This window comes from Cariama cristata, unplaced genomic scaffold, assembly GCF_000690535.1.
Source record: "Cariama cristata isolate BGI_N322 unplaced genomic scaffold, ASM69053v1 scaffold19854, whole genome shotgun sequence".
NCBI lineage: Eukaryota > Metazoa > Chordata > Aves > Cariamiformes > Cariamidae > Cariama > Cariama cristata.
Window position 1 is genome coordinate 19,692 of NW_009612573.1, and position 21,542 is coordinate 41,233.

At 51.1% G+C, this 21,542-nt stretch overlaps 1 protein-coding gene across 1 annotated transcript; it reads left to right on the top strand.

Annotated features, from left to right (window-relative positions):
* Positions 1 to 212: 212 nt before the first annotated feature.
* On the top strand, positions 213 to 21,364 carry LOC104160562 (acid-sensing ion channel 2; the record flags this gene model as incomplete). The annotated part of the gene is made up of 7 exons (XM_009698710.1): positions 213 to 340; positions 13,646 to 13,796; positions 14,224 to 14,280; positions 14,819 to 14,972; positions 15,696 to 15,787; positions 17,569 to 17,648; positions 21,296 to 21,364. Coding segments are annotated over 7 exons (731 nt in total), but the record flags the coding sequence as incomplete, so codon positions are not given.
* Positions 21,365 to 21,542: the final 178 nt, after the last annotated feature.

Sequence of the window (21,542 nt, forward strand, 5' to 3'; positions counted from 1 at the left end):
GCTCTGCTCATGGCAAACGCTGCTCCTGGGTTTCCTTCCTCGATGCCCAGAAGTCTGGTCATGCAGGTGGAGCATTCCCAACTACTTGTCTCCAGCTTTTGAGTAGCGCAGATTCACCAGGTACAATTTTCCGTGGAGGGGCAAACGCACTCATGCGGGTGGACACCATCCCAGCCACCACAGCCCACTAACGTCCCCCCTTCTTCTTCCAGAGGAGACAACGTTCGAGGCTGGAGTCAAAGTCCAGATCCACAGCCAGTCTGAGCCACCCTTCGTCCAGGAGCTTGGGTTTGGGGTGGCCCCTGGATTCCAGACCTTTGTGGCCACCCAAGAGCAAAGGGTAAGTCCTAAATTTCATTTACACGCCAAGATCCCTCCAGTGGATCCATACAAGAGGTTATTTCCACCTACTGATGCCCCTTGAGAGGCATCTTCATCTCTAACAACTACTTTTATGCCTTGCTTCAAATTGGTTGGGATGAGGGCAGCTTTTTCAGCGTTGCTTCCCATGCATTGCCCAGAATCCTTGTAATTTTGGCCACAGAAGGGACTTCATCCCTGGTGACTTCCATGCCTGCTCTCTCATGGTTATGGTTCAGCTGTGATAGTCGCTCAGTGTGTTGGGTACCTTCCAACCCGCCGAGAAAGGACGCGTTTTGCCAAAAGGCTCTCACGCTCCAAGGATATAAAAAGAGACAAGAGAAGAGTGTTTCATTATGTAGATCAGCGTGAATCCTTTCAGGTAACACAGAAATTGTCACGTTATTTATTATAAATTGTGGTGGGATGCTTGTGGTTCGGGATGCATCACCCTCCCTGACTCCTGACGGTGGCCTGTCATCACGGTGCGGATGGATGTGATATGACATAGCATCATTAGACCCAAATCCTGATTAGACATACAGAAAGCCAGCCAGTGGAATAATTTTTTCCCCCCAGCTTGGCCACAGTGCTTTCATTCCTAGCTCTCCTGCCTCATTGCCTCTCTCATTTTCCTCCCTGCTCTTGCATCCACCCTCAAATGAGCTATAAATCAAGTAGAGGAAAGCGACCACGAGCTGTTGGAGGGTTTGCTCTGATTAAACCTCTGTGGAGATCAGAGCTGCAGTCGTTACACTTCAGCTCAGAGCAACGTGAGGAATTCACCACCAAATATGTCGTTAGGGCATCTCTCCATGGCCATCGGGTACCAAAATACACCTGAAGGTGCTGCATTTCAGCGAGCCTGGATGCAGATCTTCTCTTCTTCATTATGGCACGCTCATGTGTAATCATCCAGGAGATAACGAACGGTGTGGGTTCCCGGTGGGCGAGCGCCAGGTGGAAAATTCTCAATTAAAGCAGAGAAATGTTTCACTGTTGTCAGTTCCTATCTTGTGGGAAGTCCGGTGGGCTGGAGAAAATGAGCCAGCTTTATTAGCGCGCAGGGCTCTCGTTTGGAGTGTAACACCTTAGTAACAGCAAAGGCAAAGGGCTCTTCAGGGGCTGAGGCAGCAGCTGCTGAAGTCCAAAGCAGAAGTGGGCTTGGAAACCCATCGTGGGTGGTTTTCACGCCCATTCCATTGACACAAGCCCTTCCATGCGTCCCCAGCATCCTCACCTCGCTCCATAGCTGCCTTCTGCTGTCCCACGGGCCCCGGCAGCATTTGGCATTCATTACATGGGGCATGCTGCGAGGTAAAGAATCTGAAAGGACGGAAAACCGATTAATTACCGTTTGCAATGATTACTGGGCGTTGAATGCCTTATCTGTTCTCTCTCCCAGGGGCCTGTCCTGAAGCAGCCCAGGGATCTCCAGACACCAAGGCAGCGGTGCTGGGGTCAGCCCGGTGCCCGTAGCTGCCATTGGCAGATGCAGCGCAGAGCAGTGGTGTCTGGATACGGCCCTGGGGTTAGGGCTAGGGACTGGGTATCCCCCACAACGGCGGCGTATGGGAGTCCTTCCCGTGCCAGCAGCTGGCAGTTGGCTCGCAGATGCTGGGTTACCCCAGGGAGGACAAGTGACTTGCCAAAGGTCATGGAGGAAGTCAGTGTCGGAGCAGAGAGTCCCATGTCAACCTAGCTATAAGGAAGACTTTTTTTACAGTGAGGGTGGTGAAACACTGGCACAGGTTACCCAGAGGGATGGGAGATGCCCCATCCCTGGAAACGTTCAAGGTCAGGTTGGATGGGGCTCTCAGCAGCCTGATGGAGTTGAAGATGTCACTGCTCATTGCAGGAGGGGTTGGATTAGATGATCTTTGGAGGTCCCTTCCAACCCAAACCATTCTGTGATTCTATGTCAGGGCAGATGCTCTCCATCTAGAGCACAAGTCTGATGGGGAGTGGCTGAGGGAGCTGTGGGGGGTTTGGTCTGGAGAAGAGGAGGCTGAGGGGAGACCTGATCACTCTCTACAACGACCTGAAAGGAGGGGGTAGCCAGGTGGGGGTCGGTCTCTTCTCCCAAGTAACCAGGTATAGGACAAGAGGAAATGGCCTCAAGTTGTGCCAGGGCAGGTTTAGATTGGATATTAGGAAGAATTTCTTTACCCAAAGGGTTGTCAAGCCCTGAACAGGCTGCCCAGGGAAGTGGTGGAGTCCCCATCCCTGGAGGTGTTTAAAAGCCGTGTAGATGTGGTGCTTAGGGACGTGGTTTAGGGGTGGGCTTGGCCGTGCGAGGTTAACGGTTGGATTCGATGATCTTAAAGGTCCTTTCCAACCTAAACGATTCTATGATTCTATGTTGGGGTCTTGCATTTCCATCCCCAGCATGCCCACGCCTTCGAGCGAAGCCCTCCTCTTTTCTCAGCAGCAAAGAGCAGGAGTTTTGTTCAGCAGCTTGTCAGCTATGAAAAAATACCTCCAGCAGAATCAGCACCCCCTTACTGAAACCACATCAGCTCCAGAGGAAAGTGAACCACGGAGATGCCGAGGCTGGCGATCGAGAAGGGCATCACCAGCCGTTTACGTGGTGCTCTGCATGCCCCGAGAGCAGGCGGGCAGCGCTGGGCAGGGTATCGTGTTGTGCGGTGCAGCCGCCTGATGCTGAGAGTTTGGCAACCCCTCCTCAAATCGAACTCGCCTGGCAGCGTGAGCAGTAATTGGAAAGATTTGTCTTCCTTAAACATCCCAGCTTCAGCAAGATTTGGGAGCATGGCCGGGAACTGGAGCCTGCAGTGAGGATCTCAAGGATTTTGTTTTAAGATAGAAATAGCGTAAATGCTGGAGACTTTTAAGACAGCTGCTGTAAATCTTCCCCATCCTATTGCCAGCATTAACTCTCTCATTATTTCTATTAAAAAATTAGATTTCCTATCAGGAAGACAGCCAGCTGAGAGAGAGGGAAAAAACCCATCCTTCTTCAAATCCCTCCTTCCAGGCAGGGAAGATGCAGATGATGACAAGAAAAAACAGATTTGTGGGGACTCTTAGCTCGAGCGTGTCCCCTCTTCTGCAGGATTTGCTGGAGTTTTGGTGCTGGGAGAAGGACGGGCATGTTTCTGCTTGGGGCCGGGGGTTCTGCAACTGGTTTAAAATTATACCACAGGCTGCAACACCTTTACCCAGGAGACCCGGAGGGCTTTTCAAGCCATCTGCCTGGAGCAGCATTCAGCTCCCCGGGTGATGCTGCCTACCCCAATCCCTCCTCTCCATAAAGTCATTTTTTTAATCTAATTACAACCCTTACAGCATACACATGCTACTGCCTCTAATTACCCCACAGGGACCAGCTGGGCATCACCCACCTTCTCAAGTGCTGAATGTACATCTTTTATTCAGACCCTTAATTTAGTCTTTTTTTTTTCCTACTAAATCTCTACAGCTGGAGCAAGCATGTGCTGCTGCTTCGGTAAGTCAGAGCAAACAGTGGAAAAGCCCATGAACATCAGCGGAGGACTGAGTCCGGCCGGTTATTGCGGTTCTAAACCATACATTTTACACCATGAAACATAAATAAAATGATCCTCCAGCTGGAGAGGAATAGAAATAAAGACAAAGAGGAGATTGTTTGACATCTCCCAGCTCAGAACAGCCTCTCTGTTAGTTATAAGCACTTTTCCCAGCGGTAACAACAGTAGGTGTGGAATTGGGCAGACTTGCCTTGACGCGACGTGCATTGTCTTTGGGGTGAAAGAGGTTTATTCGTGGCTGGGTTAGAGGCTCATGGCTTTATTTCTGGCTCTGTTACTACTCCCTATGGCCATGCTCAAATCTATCCCTTCTTTCCCCCCATCCCAGTCTGGAAATAAGAGTATTTACTGGGCTTTACTCACTGATTTCATGCCTTTCCAGGTACGCCAGCGCTTAGTGCCAGTGAGGACTTGTGTCTTGGTGCTGGGGTGATAAATCCTGGATCTTTATACCAAGTGCTTTCCAAAAGCTCCTTGTTGAAAGCAAACTCTGGCTCCATGATAATGCATGATCTCATTAAATCTCCCTTTAAATTTAGCTGAAAAAAGTAACAAAATCCGTTTTTCTCCTCCTTCTGCAGTGGCGGAGCCCTCTGATTCCTGCAGAGTGACACTTTCAAGATACATTTCCCAGTTTGGGAACAATGTCGTGCTGGTTTGCACTAGTAGCAGCATAAGAGGGACTTGGCATGTGTATCAGTTGTGCGTGCTGAGTCAGCAAAAGCAGTCCCGCAAAGGCAATGCCAGCAGGAGCTTTCCTCCATAAAGCATAGTTGTTGGGTTATAGAGGCCAAGCTGTTTCTTCGCTGTGGACTAGTGACCAAAGGGGGATGCTTTCTATCTGAAATCTCAGACCGAAGCGATCCCCTGAAGTTTAAGAGGAGCCGGGACTGAGCTCCCTAAAGCGACTCAGGAGGCAGCGCAGCAGAAGGCAACGTGCGACGGACGGTTGCAATTCAAACAAGAGTGTCTTGATGGAGGACGGTGGAAAACATCCTCTCTGGGTTACTTTCCGTACGCCACGGCAGTGGCTGTGTCTGAATGTAGTGTGAAAGGAACTAGAGTGGTCGATGTGGACGTACGAGACCATAGCTGCTGTTTTCTGGGGTTTTCCCACCATTTTACATGCGGAGAGCCAGGTGCGGTCCCCATCGCGCTTTGCAGCGAGAGATGCTCCGGTCGCGCAGGGGAGCGGTTTCCATGGCAATTGCTGAGTCTAATGAATAAGGTTTGTTTTCTCGTGAATGGGCAAAGCCCTGAGCTGTGCAAGAGCTGGCTCGGGGCACATCGTGCCGTCACCCTCCAGACAGGTCCCAAGGGAGGGCAAGACCACTCCGAGTAGGGGCAATGCCCTTCAGCTCCCGCTGCTCCTGGCTTTGGAGGGATCCACCTCATTTTTTCCCTTTTCGTGGCTCTTTTGGGTGAACGTGGTACTATAACAAACCTCTCCAGACCGTGTGTTGTGCATGGCCCTGGGGAGGCTGCAATATACCCCCGTACCCCTGTGCTGGACCACGGCACTGAGGCATGGGTGGACACACTGGAAATTATACTTCAGAGAGCTGATCCCTTGGAGGAAGATAAATTCCTCCTGGATTTGGCTCCCCTTTTTCCATCTGAGTTTTACAGCATCGTCAACACATCTCGGCAGCATCGCCCAAATCTCTCCAATAACGGATGGGATGAGATAACGTTACTTCCCCAGCTCGGCTGCTGCCTGCTACGCCATCGGCACGGCACGTTAGAGAAGATGAAAAGCGCACTAAAAATGGCAATTTCTGCCAACTTGGCAATAAAAATTTAAGAGGCTTCAATTAAGCAACAGGTTCGAAGATGGAGTAATATTGTTTAATAGGGCTCTAGTGTGCCTTGGAGATTCATCCCCTCGTAATGCTTGCATGGGACGGAGAGCATCAGCTACCAACAACTGCAGTATCAAAAGTGTAATTACAGAGGCAGGGAAACGGGACTCGGGGTCTGGCAGTGATCGCTCTGAAACCCATGTTTCCAAACAGGGTGTAGGCAGTGGCATTTGAAAATTAGGAGCAATTAAACAGCATTTCCCATGTTTCCTAACCCTTGCTCAGAGCATCTTCTCCTACCTACGGTCTTACACCTCCTCCTGGAAAAAACATTCACTCTCTGATTTCTTCCTGTTTCCCTCAATCCCACACACTCTCCCAGTTGATTCCCTCCAATATATCATCAGACTCTGAATTAATTCAACAACGAGAAGCAAAACTGGCAGGCAGCGGTGGCCAGCCGCGTAGAAAATTTCATTGCACAGGAGCAGTTCAAAGCAGGAGATGTAAGAAAACCATCGCACGGCTGTTTTTTGTAGGACAGCAAAGTGGTTTTGCTTGGAAAACAGCATTAGGAGTGAATCAGCCTATTTGTAAAAAGGATACAAAAGAAAATGGGTTTAGAGGCAAGCGATGGAAATGAGTCAGGGCCAGGAACGATGCGTCTGAACGGGCGGAGATTGGAAAGGGCTCGCTTCAGAAGGAGGTCAGAAAGAGAAAACAGCAGGGATGTAGGTGAAGTAATACCCTTCACTGTATTATATGGATAAGAAGATTTTTTTTAAAAGATGGAAAGCTGCTCACGGAGGACAGGAGAGCTTCAGAGGGTCCAACTCCCACCGTGCAACCCCCAAATTGGGTACCTCTGTAAGAGTTTGGCCAATGTAGTCCCAACAAATACAGCCAACAGTGTCTGCCAGAATGAGGGGGAACACTTTTGCTGCCTATAGAGATGCCAAGGAGGTGACCAGGAGGGAGAAGGCAGAGTTTATTGCAATTTAAGACTGAGTTTGCACATGAGCAAAGGGTACAACTCATTTAGGGGGCAGCTAGAAGGGAGCTGTAGACGCTCGGTGCAGCCGTCCGGTGGGTCCTGGGAGCAAACCTGGGATGAGGCTCAGAAGGGACTGCCCTCGACTTTTTGGGGAGCCACAGGAGGTTTCAATATTGCTATTTGATTTGCAAAATTATTTCCAAGGAAATGAGGACCTGGAGGAGCCTGGAGCTCCAAAATCACGTTTTTCTTCTGGTGCTCACCCACCTCTGGCACCTGAGGACTGTGTAACTTCCCCGAGGTCTGCCCAGGGGCACCTTCCCGGTGGTGGAAGGGTTAAGCTCTTGTCAAAGACAACTTCTCTGGTGCCTTTGTGAAGGGAGCAAATGGGAAGGAACAACCCTATCGCACCCAGCGCAGCAAAGGGAGACGGCAAATAGACAACTTCCAGCATCATTAACTGGGAGATGGTGCCAACGAGCTGTGTACGCCGAGCTTTTTAAGTATTTTACAAGTGCTAAAGCTGCCTGGGATTGAAATTCTATTAAGTTGATGCTATTTGATGTCTCATTAAAGAACAGAGGTTTCTGGTTATTATTTCATTTGGAGGAAACGCAAACACACCCTGACTAGATTTTGTGATGTTCAGGGAGAGGTTTGCATCCCTCCTTGCTGGTCGCTGCCTGAAGTTTGGTGGCATCAGGTGGGGACCAATGCATGGAGGAGGCAGGAAAGGGGCTGAGCCGTAGCCCAGAGCCGAGCCGATGCAGGATACATCCCCAAAGCCGGATTCATCGCAGAGCCCAGCTGCAAACTGGGCTGAAACTGCCCCAGCCTTATGCTGGAAACATCTCTGCTGTGTTTCCACACCTTCCCTATTACATAAAATTAAACATGCAGAAAAAAACAGAGGTACCACTTAAAATAAATTTAAAAAAAGACCTCTCCGGCTGCAGACAGCTGTTGGCAGTTACTGGGAGGCTCAGTGCCAAGAGCAGCGTGTGAAGGGCAGCAGCGTGGCCGGGAAAAAGGGCTGTGGCAGGGAGGAGGCTGTGCCGAACGGCCCCCACCGCCGCGACCCGCTTCTCCCCACGTTTGCCAAGAGCAGCCCTTTCCTTTCCTTGTGTTTCGGGCAAGCAAGATCCATCCTGCTTTAAGGAGACAAATCAATTTGTTCCTTTTCCTTTCGGCCCCTGCCGGTTGATAACCGATTGTCGTAATCCCTAATAGCCAGGATCAAGAGAATTTAAAAAGCATTTCATTAATTAATTAAGGATTAATGATTTTGAAACCGCGAGGATGCGAGTTTGTCAACCTCAATTAGAGGCTGAACCTCAATTTCTGTAAGTGTGAGATGGCCCGGTACCGGGGAGGGGTATGTGCCCTTGGAAAGCTGCCATGGTAGTGGAGCAAAATTAGAGCTCAGCGCTACTCTCCTGCAGGGACTGAGGGCAGAAACTGCCCCTGCTGCCTTTACCCCTGCTTTTCCTTTTGTTTTTTATGTTTTTTTTCCCTCCAGCTTCAAAGAAAAGTAGCTCATCTTTGGTGGTAGCAGAGCAGGTTGGAGGGGAGTAGCTCAGCATCCTTGGGCAGCCTCCACTGGTCCAGCACCAGAGCCCTCCCACCAACCCCAAATTAGCATCGTCTGGAAGAAGGGAAAACAATTCTCTCAAGAGGAAGAGACCTCTGCGTGACTGCACGCCGCCCGGGAAGGGCTGCAGGGGAGAGGAATCAAATCTAATTAATGTCTCTCCCGTTTACGTTGTTTACATGGCTATGGTCTGCAGGATTGCTCCGTCACACGTGCTCCTGTTTGCTGGCCGGTGAGGCAGGCTTGGCTCCCCGGTGTGCTCTTCCAGGCAATGCAGCGGCCTCGTTAGCATCGTGGGCAGGAAATTCAAATGTCTAAAATGAGTTGCTCGGGCAGCTCTGTGGGGCCAAGCGCTTTGGATGTAGAGGGTTTGCTTGAGGTTGCAGCCCTGTTTTGGCAAGGAGAGGCTAAAGGAGGGATGCTCTTAGGGATGGGTTCACCATGACATTAACCCCAGGGCTTGCAGGGCGTTGGGACTCCTGTGTCAAGGAAGGAGAGGCAGGGGATGGGGCTAGTCTGCGGGGGGAGAAGTCACAGGGGCTGGAGGGAAGAAACTTGGGATCGTGCTCCATTGCACTTCAGGGCAGGAAACCCTGCGGAGGAGTTTGGCCCCTTGGTTTGAGTGTTTCAACTGCAAGGTGCAATATTTGATGGGTGAAACCATACCCAGCTCTGGGGCTGGATAACGTCTTCTTTGAAGGAGCATTTCAGAGGATGCAAGACAGCGGTCCTGGCAGTCACCTTGTACCTGCGAGCGATGCTGCTGGGGCTCCAAACACGGATGGTAACAGAGCAACTGCCTTCAGAGATAATTGGAAACAAAAGGTCAGGACAAGAGTTAACTGCATCAGAGACTTGGTACATTGGTGCCTGCTCACCAAAACCACCTAGGAAAGGCAAAGGGAGCTTTCCTGGGACCAAATTACCCTTGGATGTTGAGGCAGGATCTGGGAAACGTAGCTCCCCTATTCTCTGCAGAGCCCCATCCCTAATGATGTGCCTTCTCCCTCCGGAGAGGTCCCATATCCATATCTGGCTGCTGATCAACTGAGAATTTGCTTCTGATTACAAATTACAGAGCGCGAGGGAAGCAGCGAGTCTTTCAAGCTGTAATTACCATGGAGGCTCCAGGTAACAACCCTTGATGAGCCCCTTGGAGAGAGAAGAGTTCATTGCCTTGCTCAAGGGAAGGAGAGTACAACCCTGCCAGCCCAGGGAGATTTGTCTCTCAATTCTTGCCCGTAAGGAAGAAACACAGATTTGTCCATCAGACTTCAAATGAACCATTGCTGGAGCGCTGCTTCCCACCCAGCCAGGGATGGAGGGGGAAGCACATGGATTCCCGGTGCCGGTCCCTCGGCTGTGGGAGATGCTTTGGTTACAGCTGCCACATCTCAGGGCTCTGCTCGGAGGCATGGCCAGCAGCAAGAAATCCCTGCCCTGTGATAGAGATGTAAGAGGTAGGGTTTAATATAAAACAAGGCAGCACCGAGGTGCCTGTGTCACACCTCACAGGGCTCTCCTCCATGGCCAGGAGTGTCCCTGGGGAAATTTCCTTTCAAAAGTAAAAATTAGAGTCTTCTGTCAGTCCCAGACACAATGTGCTTTTCTCCAAAACAGGGAAAGCCTTTATACTGCTGAGCAAAAAAAACCTCCACCAGTGTTCAATGTACCAAGAGGCTTTTTCTGCTCTTAAGTATCAGCGATTCAGAGAGTGATGGGGAAGGCAAAAGCCTTGGCACGTCGCAGGGGAGATGTGTTGCACCTATTCCTGCACGTTTAGGAAGCTGGCGAAAAGTGACTTGCACTTGCACACTTGTGCATGTGCAAGTGTGTGCCTGGGGTTGGGTGTGTGGCAAGGCAGCAAATCCCCAAGGAATGCCACGCTTTTGGGGAGATGCAAACCAGCTTTAATTCGTGGTATAGGGGTAGTCGGTGCTTGTGGTCCCAGCTACAAAACAAGCCATAACTCTGTTAATGAAGTTGCGTTGATTAGGGTTTAATTAACCATTGAGCCTGTGCACCTCCTGCAGACATGGTCCCAGTTCATGAGCACCGTGGCTCAAATCCAGCGCTGGCTGAGCAAAAAAGTGTGTAAGCTTAAATATCTGGTCATGACTCCATCGTTTTCTGATCCCGTCAGCTACATTCAGAAGAAGATTTAAAGGGCTTAAAAGATTTGTGTGTAGCTGTGCTTGGAAGAGAACTGATACCATCTGAGACCGCAATTATTTATTCTCCTTTATCGTACAACGTGCAACATATGGGCCCCTTTCTCCAGCGCGGATGACTAAATGATGGCATCTGGTACTCTATTATATTGCAAGTGTAAAGCAAATGAGAAAAGATCCTCTTCAAACAGCCCTTTCCTATTGTCACAAAGACACTCTTGATATTTTCATTCCAAGGTGCTGCTTTGCTGACTTTTGAAACCATCTCGTTCAGAGCCAGGCCTGTTTCTTGGAAGATGCCGAGATTGCTGGGAACTGGTTTGGGTTTTGGTTTTTTTTTCCCTTAATGCCTCAGCTGGTCCCCGCAGATGAGATCCCTCCATCACCTGCTGCATCTTCCCACCTGATGTGGATATTGTCTGCTCTTCAGCTTGGACCCGCTGAGCACAGCCATCGCTGTGTATCGCTCCGAGCAGCTGAATAGCTCTCGCCATTGTTGCTTTTCAAAGCAGCTTGAGCGGCAGCGTGGATTGAAACAGGTTTTGGGAATGTCAGAGCTCATGTCCAGCAGCGAGCAGCCTGGGCACCCATGGGCGATGCCGGCTCTGGCGTGCGTAGCACCCTGTTTCTTTGCATGTGCGCACCGGGATGCAGAGGTGCTGAGCAGACCACGCAGATCTGCAGTGGCTGAACATCACTGCAAAGTTTTCTGTCTCGTTGGCACTTGAGACCAGGGATGATGCTCGCAGGAGCTGGGGAAGGGAGTTGGTGATTCCTGGCTGGTGGGGGAAGCAGAGGCAAAGAGGGGTTCCCCATCACGTGGAGACCCCCATCACCCTTGTGCAGGCAGGGTCTGAGCTTTGCTTGGGTCTGTCCTTGGGGTCATGCAAGGGAAGAGCTTCAACTGCCATCTCATCATGAGGAGGACCTGTGGCTCATCTGGGAGATGGGTATGCCACAGGGCTGCCATGTCCATGGTTTCAGGTGGTCCCGTAAAGCCTGTTTGAGACCGAATTAACTGGGAACCAGGATAGTGCCCACAGATGTAGTAAGCAAAGTGCTGGAATAAGCAAAGCGCCTCTGGATTCCTGGATGGGAACTGTTCATGGCAGAATTGTTCCTAGAGAAGGAATTACTTTGGCTTGGCTGAGTTGAGAGCTTGTCCAGCACCACAGGGCACGATCACCCTCTGAAGCCTGGCATCTTCCCCAAACACTCCTTTAGCTTCCAGGATTCATGCCTGTCCAAGGCAGACTATTCCCATCCCCAACTCTCCTCACCACAAGACACGTTCATCCCAACATCGCATCTTTCTCTTCCTGGCTGCAATTTAAGCCCATTATGGGTCTTTAACATCTATAGTAGTTCATAAGTCAAAGCCACAGGGAATTTTACTAGCACTGCAAGCTGGTGCGTAAGGTGAACATCTTCTCACAGGGCGCTTTGGAGAGCTGGAGCTCTGCTCTCGCAGGAGATCTCATGAGGCAGACCTAGAGCAGAGCATGGACTCCAAATGGCTCACACCATGGTAGTTTGGTCCTAGTTACCCCAGACCCATGCCTGAAGGATCCATGGGGTCATTATTTATCCAACAGCATCTGCAACATGCCTCCACTTCATGGGTCATCTCTTTCTCCTCCCTTTCCCACACATCTCCAGAAGAAACCCAAAACAAGCACCATAGAGCCTTGCTACTAGGTCCTAGGCTCGTAGTCCATCAACACATGTTTACGTATTTATTTTAGGATGTGATTAATGTTACTACATTTTTTAAAGGCATGTTTTTGTTCAGCCAACGTGCTTTGCCAGCACAAAACGTTCTGTGTTTGGAGCAAAGCACAGCAAATTGGACTCTGCTTTAAAACACAAAGAAGGAGGGGTTAGGGGAATGCTATTTTCTGCTCTCTAGCAAAGAGTAGTGCAGAGCATTTAGCAAAGATAAACGGGAAAGGCTGCCAAGCTGCAGACAGAAGAGGAACAAGGTAGCTTTGGCCATGGGGGCCAGAGAGTGACTGGTTTTCCTCCAGCATGTTCTGGGCTCTGAATTAAGGTTTCTGGGGTGGATTGTGGAGTCCTGCTTATCTTATCTTTGCATTTGTGTTAAATAAAGAGGTAACGGCAGAAGGGCTTGCATTGCACTAGCACTGAGCAGAGCAACTTAGGAGCCTCACGCGAGCTGGTGGGCAAACGGGGGAGAAGAAGATGGGTTCCTCATCGTCATGGGGTACCAGGAGAGCAGATAATGTGTATCCAGCTCCACGGGGCTCTCCCTGAGGATGGGAAAAGGACATGATTGACTTGTCTGCCTTTGCCGATGCTGCAATGAGGTACTGCTCTGCAGCCCAGCACCATCTCCCGTGGCAGTACCACTCTGAGCAGAACCATCCCTCCATGAGGAGCCTGAAGGTTTAGAAGCTCCGTATGGCACCAGTACGCCCTGTCCTTGGCATTTTTCACCTTCTGCAGCAATCTGTAGTTGCTGAACTGTTCTTGGTCCTTTCCCTGTGCTTCCCAAGTCCCTGGCCCTCTCTGAGGGTTGTGATCTGCTGCATTTTCCATCCACAAGAAAAGTTCCTGAAGAAGGGAACGGTGCAAACGTGACAGCTTTGCTCACACCAGAGCAATCACAACCATTGCCAGGATCTCGCTGTCACCTCTTTCTGCTCCTCAGTGTCACCAGCGCTGTCTGCGTTGTCCCCATGCGTGGCACATAGTGGTGCAATTCGGAGGTTAGAGTAAGCCGGAGACGGGAGCTGTCGACACACCGGTGCCAACAACCTCGTGTTTGCTCTCACCAAAGTCGGAGATGATTTACAGGTCGGAGCCTCCCCTCGAGTCCCTGCGTGGGCAGGATTTTCCCAGTGGTGCAAGAAAGACGACAGAGCTGGTCTTGGAGAGCCTCTGGTGTTGCACATCTCCGATGCACCATCCTGCTGCAGCTCTGTTCCCGGAGATGCTGGGTTGGAGGGATGGAGCAGAGCAGCTCTGGAGCAGAAGAGCTTGCTAAAGGCTCTCACTTGGCAAAAGTCATGCAGTGGCCTTCCTTTGCATCAGCACCACTCTGTCCCCTCCTTAAAAACATCATTAAAATTGTGCTCTGAGGGCTCCTCTGTGGCAAGAGGAGGGAGATGCTGCACCCCACTCCTCACTGCCGGTCCCCAGTGTCCCCTGACACCCCGCTCCTCCCTCTCTTCCAGCTGACGTACCTGCCTCCGCCGTGGGGTGAATGTCGCTCGTCAGATATGGGCTTAGACTTCTTTCCCGTTTACAGTATCACGGCTTGCAGGATCGACTGCGAGACCCGGTATATTGTGGAAAACTGCAACTGCAAAATGGTTCACATGCCAGGTCAGTGTGTAGGGACCCCCTCCCTCCACCCAGCCTGGGTCATTAAGGGTTAACAAGCTGGAAAGGGACCAGGGATTAAAGGAGCTGGGAATACCTTCCCCTAAGGAAAGAGGGATGCTAATAACCGTTGCAAAATGCCCTGAAATAGGAGTGAGATGTGGCGGAGGGTCTGATTTCGCCTTATTTAGCCCCAGTTAACTCCCCTGGGTGGTATTTCCAGCAGCCCCCTCCTCGGTTTGCCAGAAAAGGCCCCCATGGCAGGTGGAGGTGGGGCAGATGCTGCAATACCTCTGCTGCCGATCCCCAACCCGGGTTCACTTTGCTAAAGGGAGGGCTTTGTGGTCCCCTGAGGAGAGCCTGGCGGTCCCCCACTCCCTTGCAGCAGTGGTGGCTGATGCCCACTGATGGATGTGTCCTCTCCCTGCAGGGGATGCTCCCTTCTGTACCCCGGAGCAGTATAAGGAATGCGCAGAGCCTGCGCTCGGTGAGTACCAAGAGATATCCCTGGGTACTGTGGATGTCCCAAGCTGGAGGGACTTCCAGCAGCCTATGTCCTCCTGGCTGGCAGGACTGGGGTGATCCAGAGCAGCTGCAGCCCGGCTGATGAGACCCAACTTGTTGGGAAGGGCTGGGTGCACCTCGGGGTAGTTTCTTCTGGTTCTACGTGAGGCATGGGGCTCCATCAGCGCAGAAACCCTCGGGATGATGGGCACCCCAGGATATGTGGGAGGGGAGCACCTATGGGTCTGGGTTTGGGTCTGGGTTTGGGATGGAGGGATTTAGGAAACTCAATCACCATGTGTTCCCCAAGCAGATGCTGGTAACAGAGTGTGGCCTCCAGCAAAAGGCCTCTCTCCAAGATGGTGAGGATGGCTGTGCGCTGAAGTGGGAGAGAAATAGCCAGGACTGGGTTTCCTGCAGCTCTTCTGAGATGTGACACCTTGGTCCCTCTCTGGGTGGCATGACCTCTGCTCCCACATCTGCTGTGGGTCCCTGAGATCTAACTCTGTGACCTTCTCCAGGTTTGCTTGCTGAAAAGGACAGCAATTACTGCATCTGCAGGACACCCTGTAACCTGACCAGATACAACAAAGAACTCTCCATGGTCAAGATCCCCAGCAAGACTTCGGCCAAGTACCTGGAGAAAAAGTTCAACAAGTCAGAAAAATATATCTCGTGAGTGTTGCAGAAAACAGATCTCCTTTGCTTTATGGGGGGAAAGTGTCTGTTTAAATCAGCCTGCGCTAAGACCAGACCTTACCAATGCCTCTATCACCAAACAGAGGTATGTCCTCCAGGGAGGGTTAGGGTGAAACCCTTGAAGAGATGAGGTGTAGGTTGCTTTCTTCTCAGTAGCTGTATTTCCAGATAACTATATGTTCCTTCCCTGGCCTTGTCTTCATGAGCATACTCCATACCCACCAAAAAAAGTGCAAAAACTCCTCTTATTTTGAAGGGGAAGCCCAGTCTTGCTGGCCCTGTCTGAGATATTGCTGCTCCCTACCTAAGTCTGGGCTGTGGACCTCAGGCAGCCACTGTCTTGGACCTCTCCCAGCTGTGGACACATGATCGCCTTGTGGAGGCAGCAAGAGTTATTCCGTATTAAACATCCTTTGGGCTCTTGCTGTTATCATCAAGGTGAGATGCAGAGGTTAGATCCTGAGAGATCTTGGGGAAACATTTTCCAGTTTCTGCTAAGGCTGCCAGAGCCCTAACGATGCCCTGTGGTCTTGGTCTCCAGAAGCTCCAAGTGTCTGTGGGTTGCTGAGGACCCCAGAGAGAGAACAGTCAGGACAGAGTGGGGAATAAAGCCCCTAAGTCGCTTTTTTTTTTTCTTATCCCAAAGCACACGAGGCCGCTGGTGGCTGATGGGCTGATGCTGTTGTCCTCTTTCTACAGAGAGAATATTCTTGTGCTGGACATATTTTTTGAAGCACTCAACTATGAGACAATTGAGCAGAAGAAAGCCTATGAAGTGGCAGCCTTACTTGGTAAGAAGAGATTTGAAGTTTGTGTGAGCCTGTGCTGGGGTCCATGCGTGTTTATGGGACAGACAGATGCTATGAGTGGGTGCACAGCTTATGTGCATTGCCTTGAAAATCCCAGCAAGGTCCAGACGCCTTCCTGGCCAGCATGCTTTCAACCTCATCTCTTATTTTTCTTCCAACACCAAGCCGTCCCAGGAATGTCCCAGGGACCACAGCTAGTCTGTGTGTGACCTCTGAAAGGTTAACGTGAGCTGCTCCATCTCTGCTTGCCACCAAGGTCCTATAATTTGGAAATCCCAGGGCTGAGCGGGTGATGAATGCTCTCTGTGGTGCCCCCCATGCTGGAAGGGCAGTGTGTGGAGGAGGACAGCTCTTAAAACCGTCTGCCCATCACCTCTTGCATGTTCCAAATCCATCCTTTTTTCCAGCCAGGCCCCTGAGCTCTTTGCCTTTGGGTGGTGCCCCGTAGCTTGATGGAGAAGGTGGAGGAGTTGTTGGGTTGCTCAGCCTCAAACTGGGTCAAGCTTTGTGGGTGCCAGCTACAGCTTTGGGTGCTTGGGACCCGTTGGGTTTGAGGGTGGAGGTGTTCAGTCAGGAGAAGCAAGCATGCTCTGTGCCCACCCTCAGCCTTGCAGCCCTCCCGTGTGCCACCCCAAACCCCTCCTGCGATGCAGGGAGCGATCAGCACCTTCGTTTGAAAGCTGGAGCTGGGTCATCCCGCGGGGCCAGATGCTGTGAGCCTGCCCCAGGATGGGGACACTGCGGGGAGCAGAGCTCCCCACGTCCCATCGGGTGCCCCCACATCACCCCGCAGTGGTACCTCTGCAAAACATACGTGCTGTGAGCCCTTCTGCACCTGTTGTGGGTTCCCCAAGAGTGCTACGGCGAGGAAGAGGAGGCTGGTGATGAAGCCTCTTTGACATAAGCCTCATTTGTGCAACCTTGCATGACCCTCGTTCCCAGGGCACTGCGAGCGTTGGGCAGAGTCTCATCTTCCCCCAGTCTTCAGCCACTTTTCAACCAGCACTTTGTCCCCAAGCACCTTTTTTCCTCTTTCTTCTGTCTCTGTCTCATGGACGCCCACAGCAAAGGTCCCGTAGCCCCTCCACCCACAGCTGCCTTTGCTCTGGGGAGCAACACAGCTGAACCATGGGTGTTTTGCAGCAAAATCCATGAGATTTGTCTTCCCTGAAGCACACGGTTTGGCATAGCACAGCATCTCATGCCGGCAGTTATCTTCTCAGCAGATTCCTGGAAGTCTCCTCTCCCCGTGGTGCCTCCTCTGCAGTCCTTCTCCAGCCCTGGGGGACTCAAGCAGAGACAGCCTTGAGATGCTCCCCAAAAAAAGCAGACCATCTCTCTTTCCTCTCTTTGGCAAGTTTGGGTTTTTTGTCGGCTCCAGAGGACATTACCTAATTCTTCGCCAGCATCTTTTTCCTTCCCCCACTCAGTTTGGGAATTGGGCCGTGGGATTCCTGGGATGAAGCCTGCTGTCTGACTCTGACAGATGGCTTCCTCAGATGCCAGCGTGCAGTATTGCATCCTCATTAGACTTCCAGCTGATGGCCTCGTTAGCAGGAAAAATGCTTTGGTGGCCAGCAACGTCCTTCCCGGGATGCTTTTCATGGCATTAGAGCTGTTGGTGTTCCTAGGGATCATCCCTTGCATTTCCCCGCTCTTAGGGGCTGGCAGCACCCAGGGCAGCTGCACCACGGTTGCACGGGTGCCTCTAAGAGCAGTTACCCTGGGGGTAAAAACCACCCACGTGTTGTTCTCTCTCCTAGGTGACATTGGAGGCCAGATGGGGCTATTTATCGGTGCTAGCATCCTCACTATACTAGAGCTCTTCGATTATATATACGAGGTAAGACCCCCGCCCTTCGCCTTATTCCTCTGGCAGGGTGTGGGTTTGCCAGCCTTGATGCCAGACTGGGGTGGTCATGGACCAGAATCCTCCATGCCCAATGTGCCCACGTGGATTATTAATTTTAACTGATGATACTCTATAATTAATGCTCTCCAATAGTGCTATATAGTCGGCCACGGGTATGTACCGTGATGCGGAGGTCCCTGCATCAGGGGGGCTCTCCATAGGGGGGAGGGCTGGCATGCAGCCATGGCATGGCATAGCCAGGTTTGCTTGGCACCCTGCCTTTGCTAACGAAGTTTGCTTCTCGCTTGGGCTAATTAAGGACCACCTTCATGTGGCTGTGTTGCGTCCCACCCTGAAGCTTGCACTGCCTGGGGTGCTGGCTGGGGACCTGCTGCTGCACCCTCCTGTCCCCATCCCCAGTTGGGCTTCTCCCAGCAGCAAACCATTGTCATCTTCTTATAAAAACACCATTCATTACTGCCGGAGTCCCAGTTTAGCCATCAGGCAGGAGAAGCAGCCAGGCCAGACTTTGTACCACTGCCACGGGGTGGAAAAACCCCAGTCTCTGGTGTCTGCTGTCTGCAGCTCTGCCAGCAGCCCTGCAGCAAGGAGCTTTCTAGGAAGCACCGGGACGAGCTGGAGTGTGGTCCTGTGGCTCCGCCAGTGCCTGCGAGACACTGCTCCGGAGAAAAGTGCAAGCCCTCCTTAATGGGAATTATTGCAATAAGCAGTACGGAGGAGACGTTGTTTTCTGGCAGCCCTCCCTCCTGCCCTCCAGCAGCAGAGTTATGACCCTTGTATATTTTTAATCTCTTTTTGCCTAAGCGAGTTCCCTCAGTGAACGCCGATGTCTCAGCTCAGCGTCTCCGTGGGGATTTTGGCTTTTCTATGCCGTGGTGCCAACACAGGTCTTCGTGGTCCCATGGGGTCACAGCCTGCATGTGAGCATCGTCCCTGCAGCATCCTCCACCGCTGCCCCTGCGAGCGCAGACACAGATTCCAGCTGCTCTCTGCACCCTCCTGCCATTTCAACTTTTTCCACCCCATTTTTTTCACCTAAATGGGCCACAGTCTAAAATAACCCTCCCTGGAGCACCCTCCTTGCCAGTTGTTGATTTTCCTTCCCAGTCTTCATCACCAAATTGCAGAAGGCTTCATGTTGGGGGTCAGGCTCATGATTTTTGTTTATAAAAGGGGAAACTGAGGCAGGGAGAGGGGCTGCAGCTGGGTGTGAGCTGTTGAGAAGCACCTGGTTTGCACCAAGCTGACCCCAGGGACCCAAACACACAAGCGTGTGTCCTGTTTTATAGCAGGAAAGAATGAGTTTATGGCTTGGAGGGTGTAGGCACCAAGTGATGGTCCCCCTGTACTGGGCACTGGTGAGGCCGCACCTCGAGTGCTGTGTCCAGTTCTGGGCCCCTCACCACAAGAAGAGCTTGAGGGGCTGGAGCGAGTCCAGAGAAGGGCAACAGAGGTGGTGAAGGGTCTGGAGCGCAAGTCTGATGGGGAGCGGCTGAGGGAGCTGGGGGGGTTTGGTCTGGAGAAGAGGAGGCTGAGGGGAGACCTGATCACTCTCTACAACGACCTGAAAGGAGGGGGTAGCCAGGTGGGGGTCGGCCTCTTCTCCCAAGTAACCAAGTATAGGACAAGAGGAAACAGCCTCAAGTTACGCCAGGGGAGGTTTAGATTGGGTATTAAGAAAAATGTCTTCACCCAGAGGGTTGTCAAGCCCTGAACAGGCTGCCCAGGCTCCCCATCCCTGGAGGTATTTAAAAGCCGTGTAGATGTGGTGCTTAGGGACGTGGTTTACTGGTAGGCTTGGCCATGCCAGGTTAACAGTTGGATTCGATGATCTTAAAGGTCCTTTCCAACCTAAACGATTCTATGATTCTGTGACCTATGGAGACAGGCAGTTTCCAGCAAATTTGGTACATCCCAGCCCAAGGTCCTTTGCCCTTGTCCCTGGGAAAGTGTCTCCCACTAATTCAGCTCATCTGCTCATTGCCTGGTGATTTCAACGCGATGGCTTTGGGCCCCCTGCACCCAAATACACAATATCTTTGACCTGCATAGTCCAGCGCTCTCGTAGCCCTGTCTCAGCCCCATATCACAATGGGACCAGAGATTTTTAATCCCACGGGATATTGCAGTCAGGGGTCGTTCGTGGCTGTTGCATTAATGTGTGCCAAGCCAGGTGGGTGCACAGGGATGGCAGGCAACCGCAGTCTCTGCTCCGAGCTCGGTCGGGCATCTTGAAAAACCTCTTCATGTTATTAAAGTTGGGATGCTGGCTTTACATTTTAAGACAATCACTCCCCATCAGAGTCCCTTCTGGGCAGCTGTTAGCACTTGGTGGCATTATTCTGCAATAAAATATATTGAAAATTACAAGCATAAAGCTCATAATCGTTTCGGAGTGCAAACAAAACCTACGCCTCAGTTTATATCTCAGGCTGAATGCACGCAGTATTTCATTAAAATCGCCTATTCCTGGCTTTCTTGGGGTTCTTTCATAAGAAAGTAATAAGAAATCTTGCCAAGTTTTCATTTTTCTTCTCTGTTTTACTCCTTTGTTTGACATCTGCTTATAAAACTTGGCAAATAGTTTCCTCTTGCTGCTGGTTTTTTTTTTTTTAAATTTCTTCTTTTGGGGCAAACATGGCTTAAGAGAGCATCCTGGTTCTGTGGAGAGGCTGCCTGTGCACACCTGGGGATGCACGGGCAGGTTCACCCAGCTATGCCCTGTGCGAGGCATCTTCATGGTCACCCGCGACGGATATTTAACCCACACCAGACAGGGAGAAAAGGAATAAAATGCCTTAAACGATGCCTAATCTACATGGTTGATCTAATTCGCTCAGGGTTTCATCAAGGTGGGGTTCAGCGCACCTAAAACTCATTGCATTTTCAACCAAAACATTTGTAAATGCTGAGATTGCCAGCAAACGGATACAACTAGTCTTTTCCAGTGGGTTAGCCAAAATCAGATGAAATATTGACCCTAAAGGTGGTTTGGTTTTGCAACATTGTTCACTCAGTGCAATCCTCTTCTTGGTCCTGCCTCAGGGCAGAGTTGTGCTCCTGGGTTCATCAGGGTCCTGAATCCCCACCACGCGTCGCTGCATGCCAGCCAGCATCCACCTCGCTTCCTTAGGAACTGACCCAATTTTTCACATTTTTAGCTTTCTTCGTCGTTTTTTTTTTTTCTTTTCCCCCAGTGGAAGTTTTTCAGAAAAACACTCACTTTTCAACCTTTCTGTGATTTCCCTTGAAAATATGTTCTTCAGCAGCGGCGGCTGCCAGGGAAATAATGTGGCTGTGAAGGGAAACGGCGCTGACATAGCTGACATTTTTCAATAAACCCCCAAATACATTTAAAAAATTGAGGTTTGGGTTGGTGGTTTGTTTTTTTTTTCCACGTGAAGAATTCAGTTTTGACACATGGAGTGGTTTTCTTGGAAAGATTGTCTCTTTCTCCGGATCCTTTGAAGGTTGTCCTCCAAACTCGGCGCATCCCCTGGGGCTGTGCCCCCAGCCCCCTTGGGTAAGGCTGCTCCATGCCTCATGGATGCCCACGCAGGCAGGGAAGATGTCTTGCCTATTCCTGCCCACCTTAACCCAACCTCCCTCTTTTGCAGCTAATCAAGGAGAAATTATTAGACCTACTTGGAAAGGAGGAAGAGGAAGGGAGCCATGACGAAAATGTGGTAAGGAGCCCCATTAGGAGACAAGAGGAAATTTCCCTGCGGTCGGCTCCGTAGGCAGGCAGAGTCGCTTGATACGGATGCAGCGTTTGGCTCCGGCTTGAGTTATTTCCAAAGGAGTGATGCTATGGCTGGACCAAAGAAAGGAGATGGTGGTTGGCGGGGGGACAGGGAGCATCCA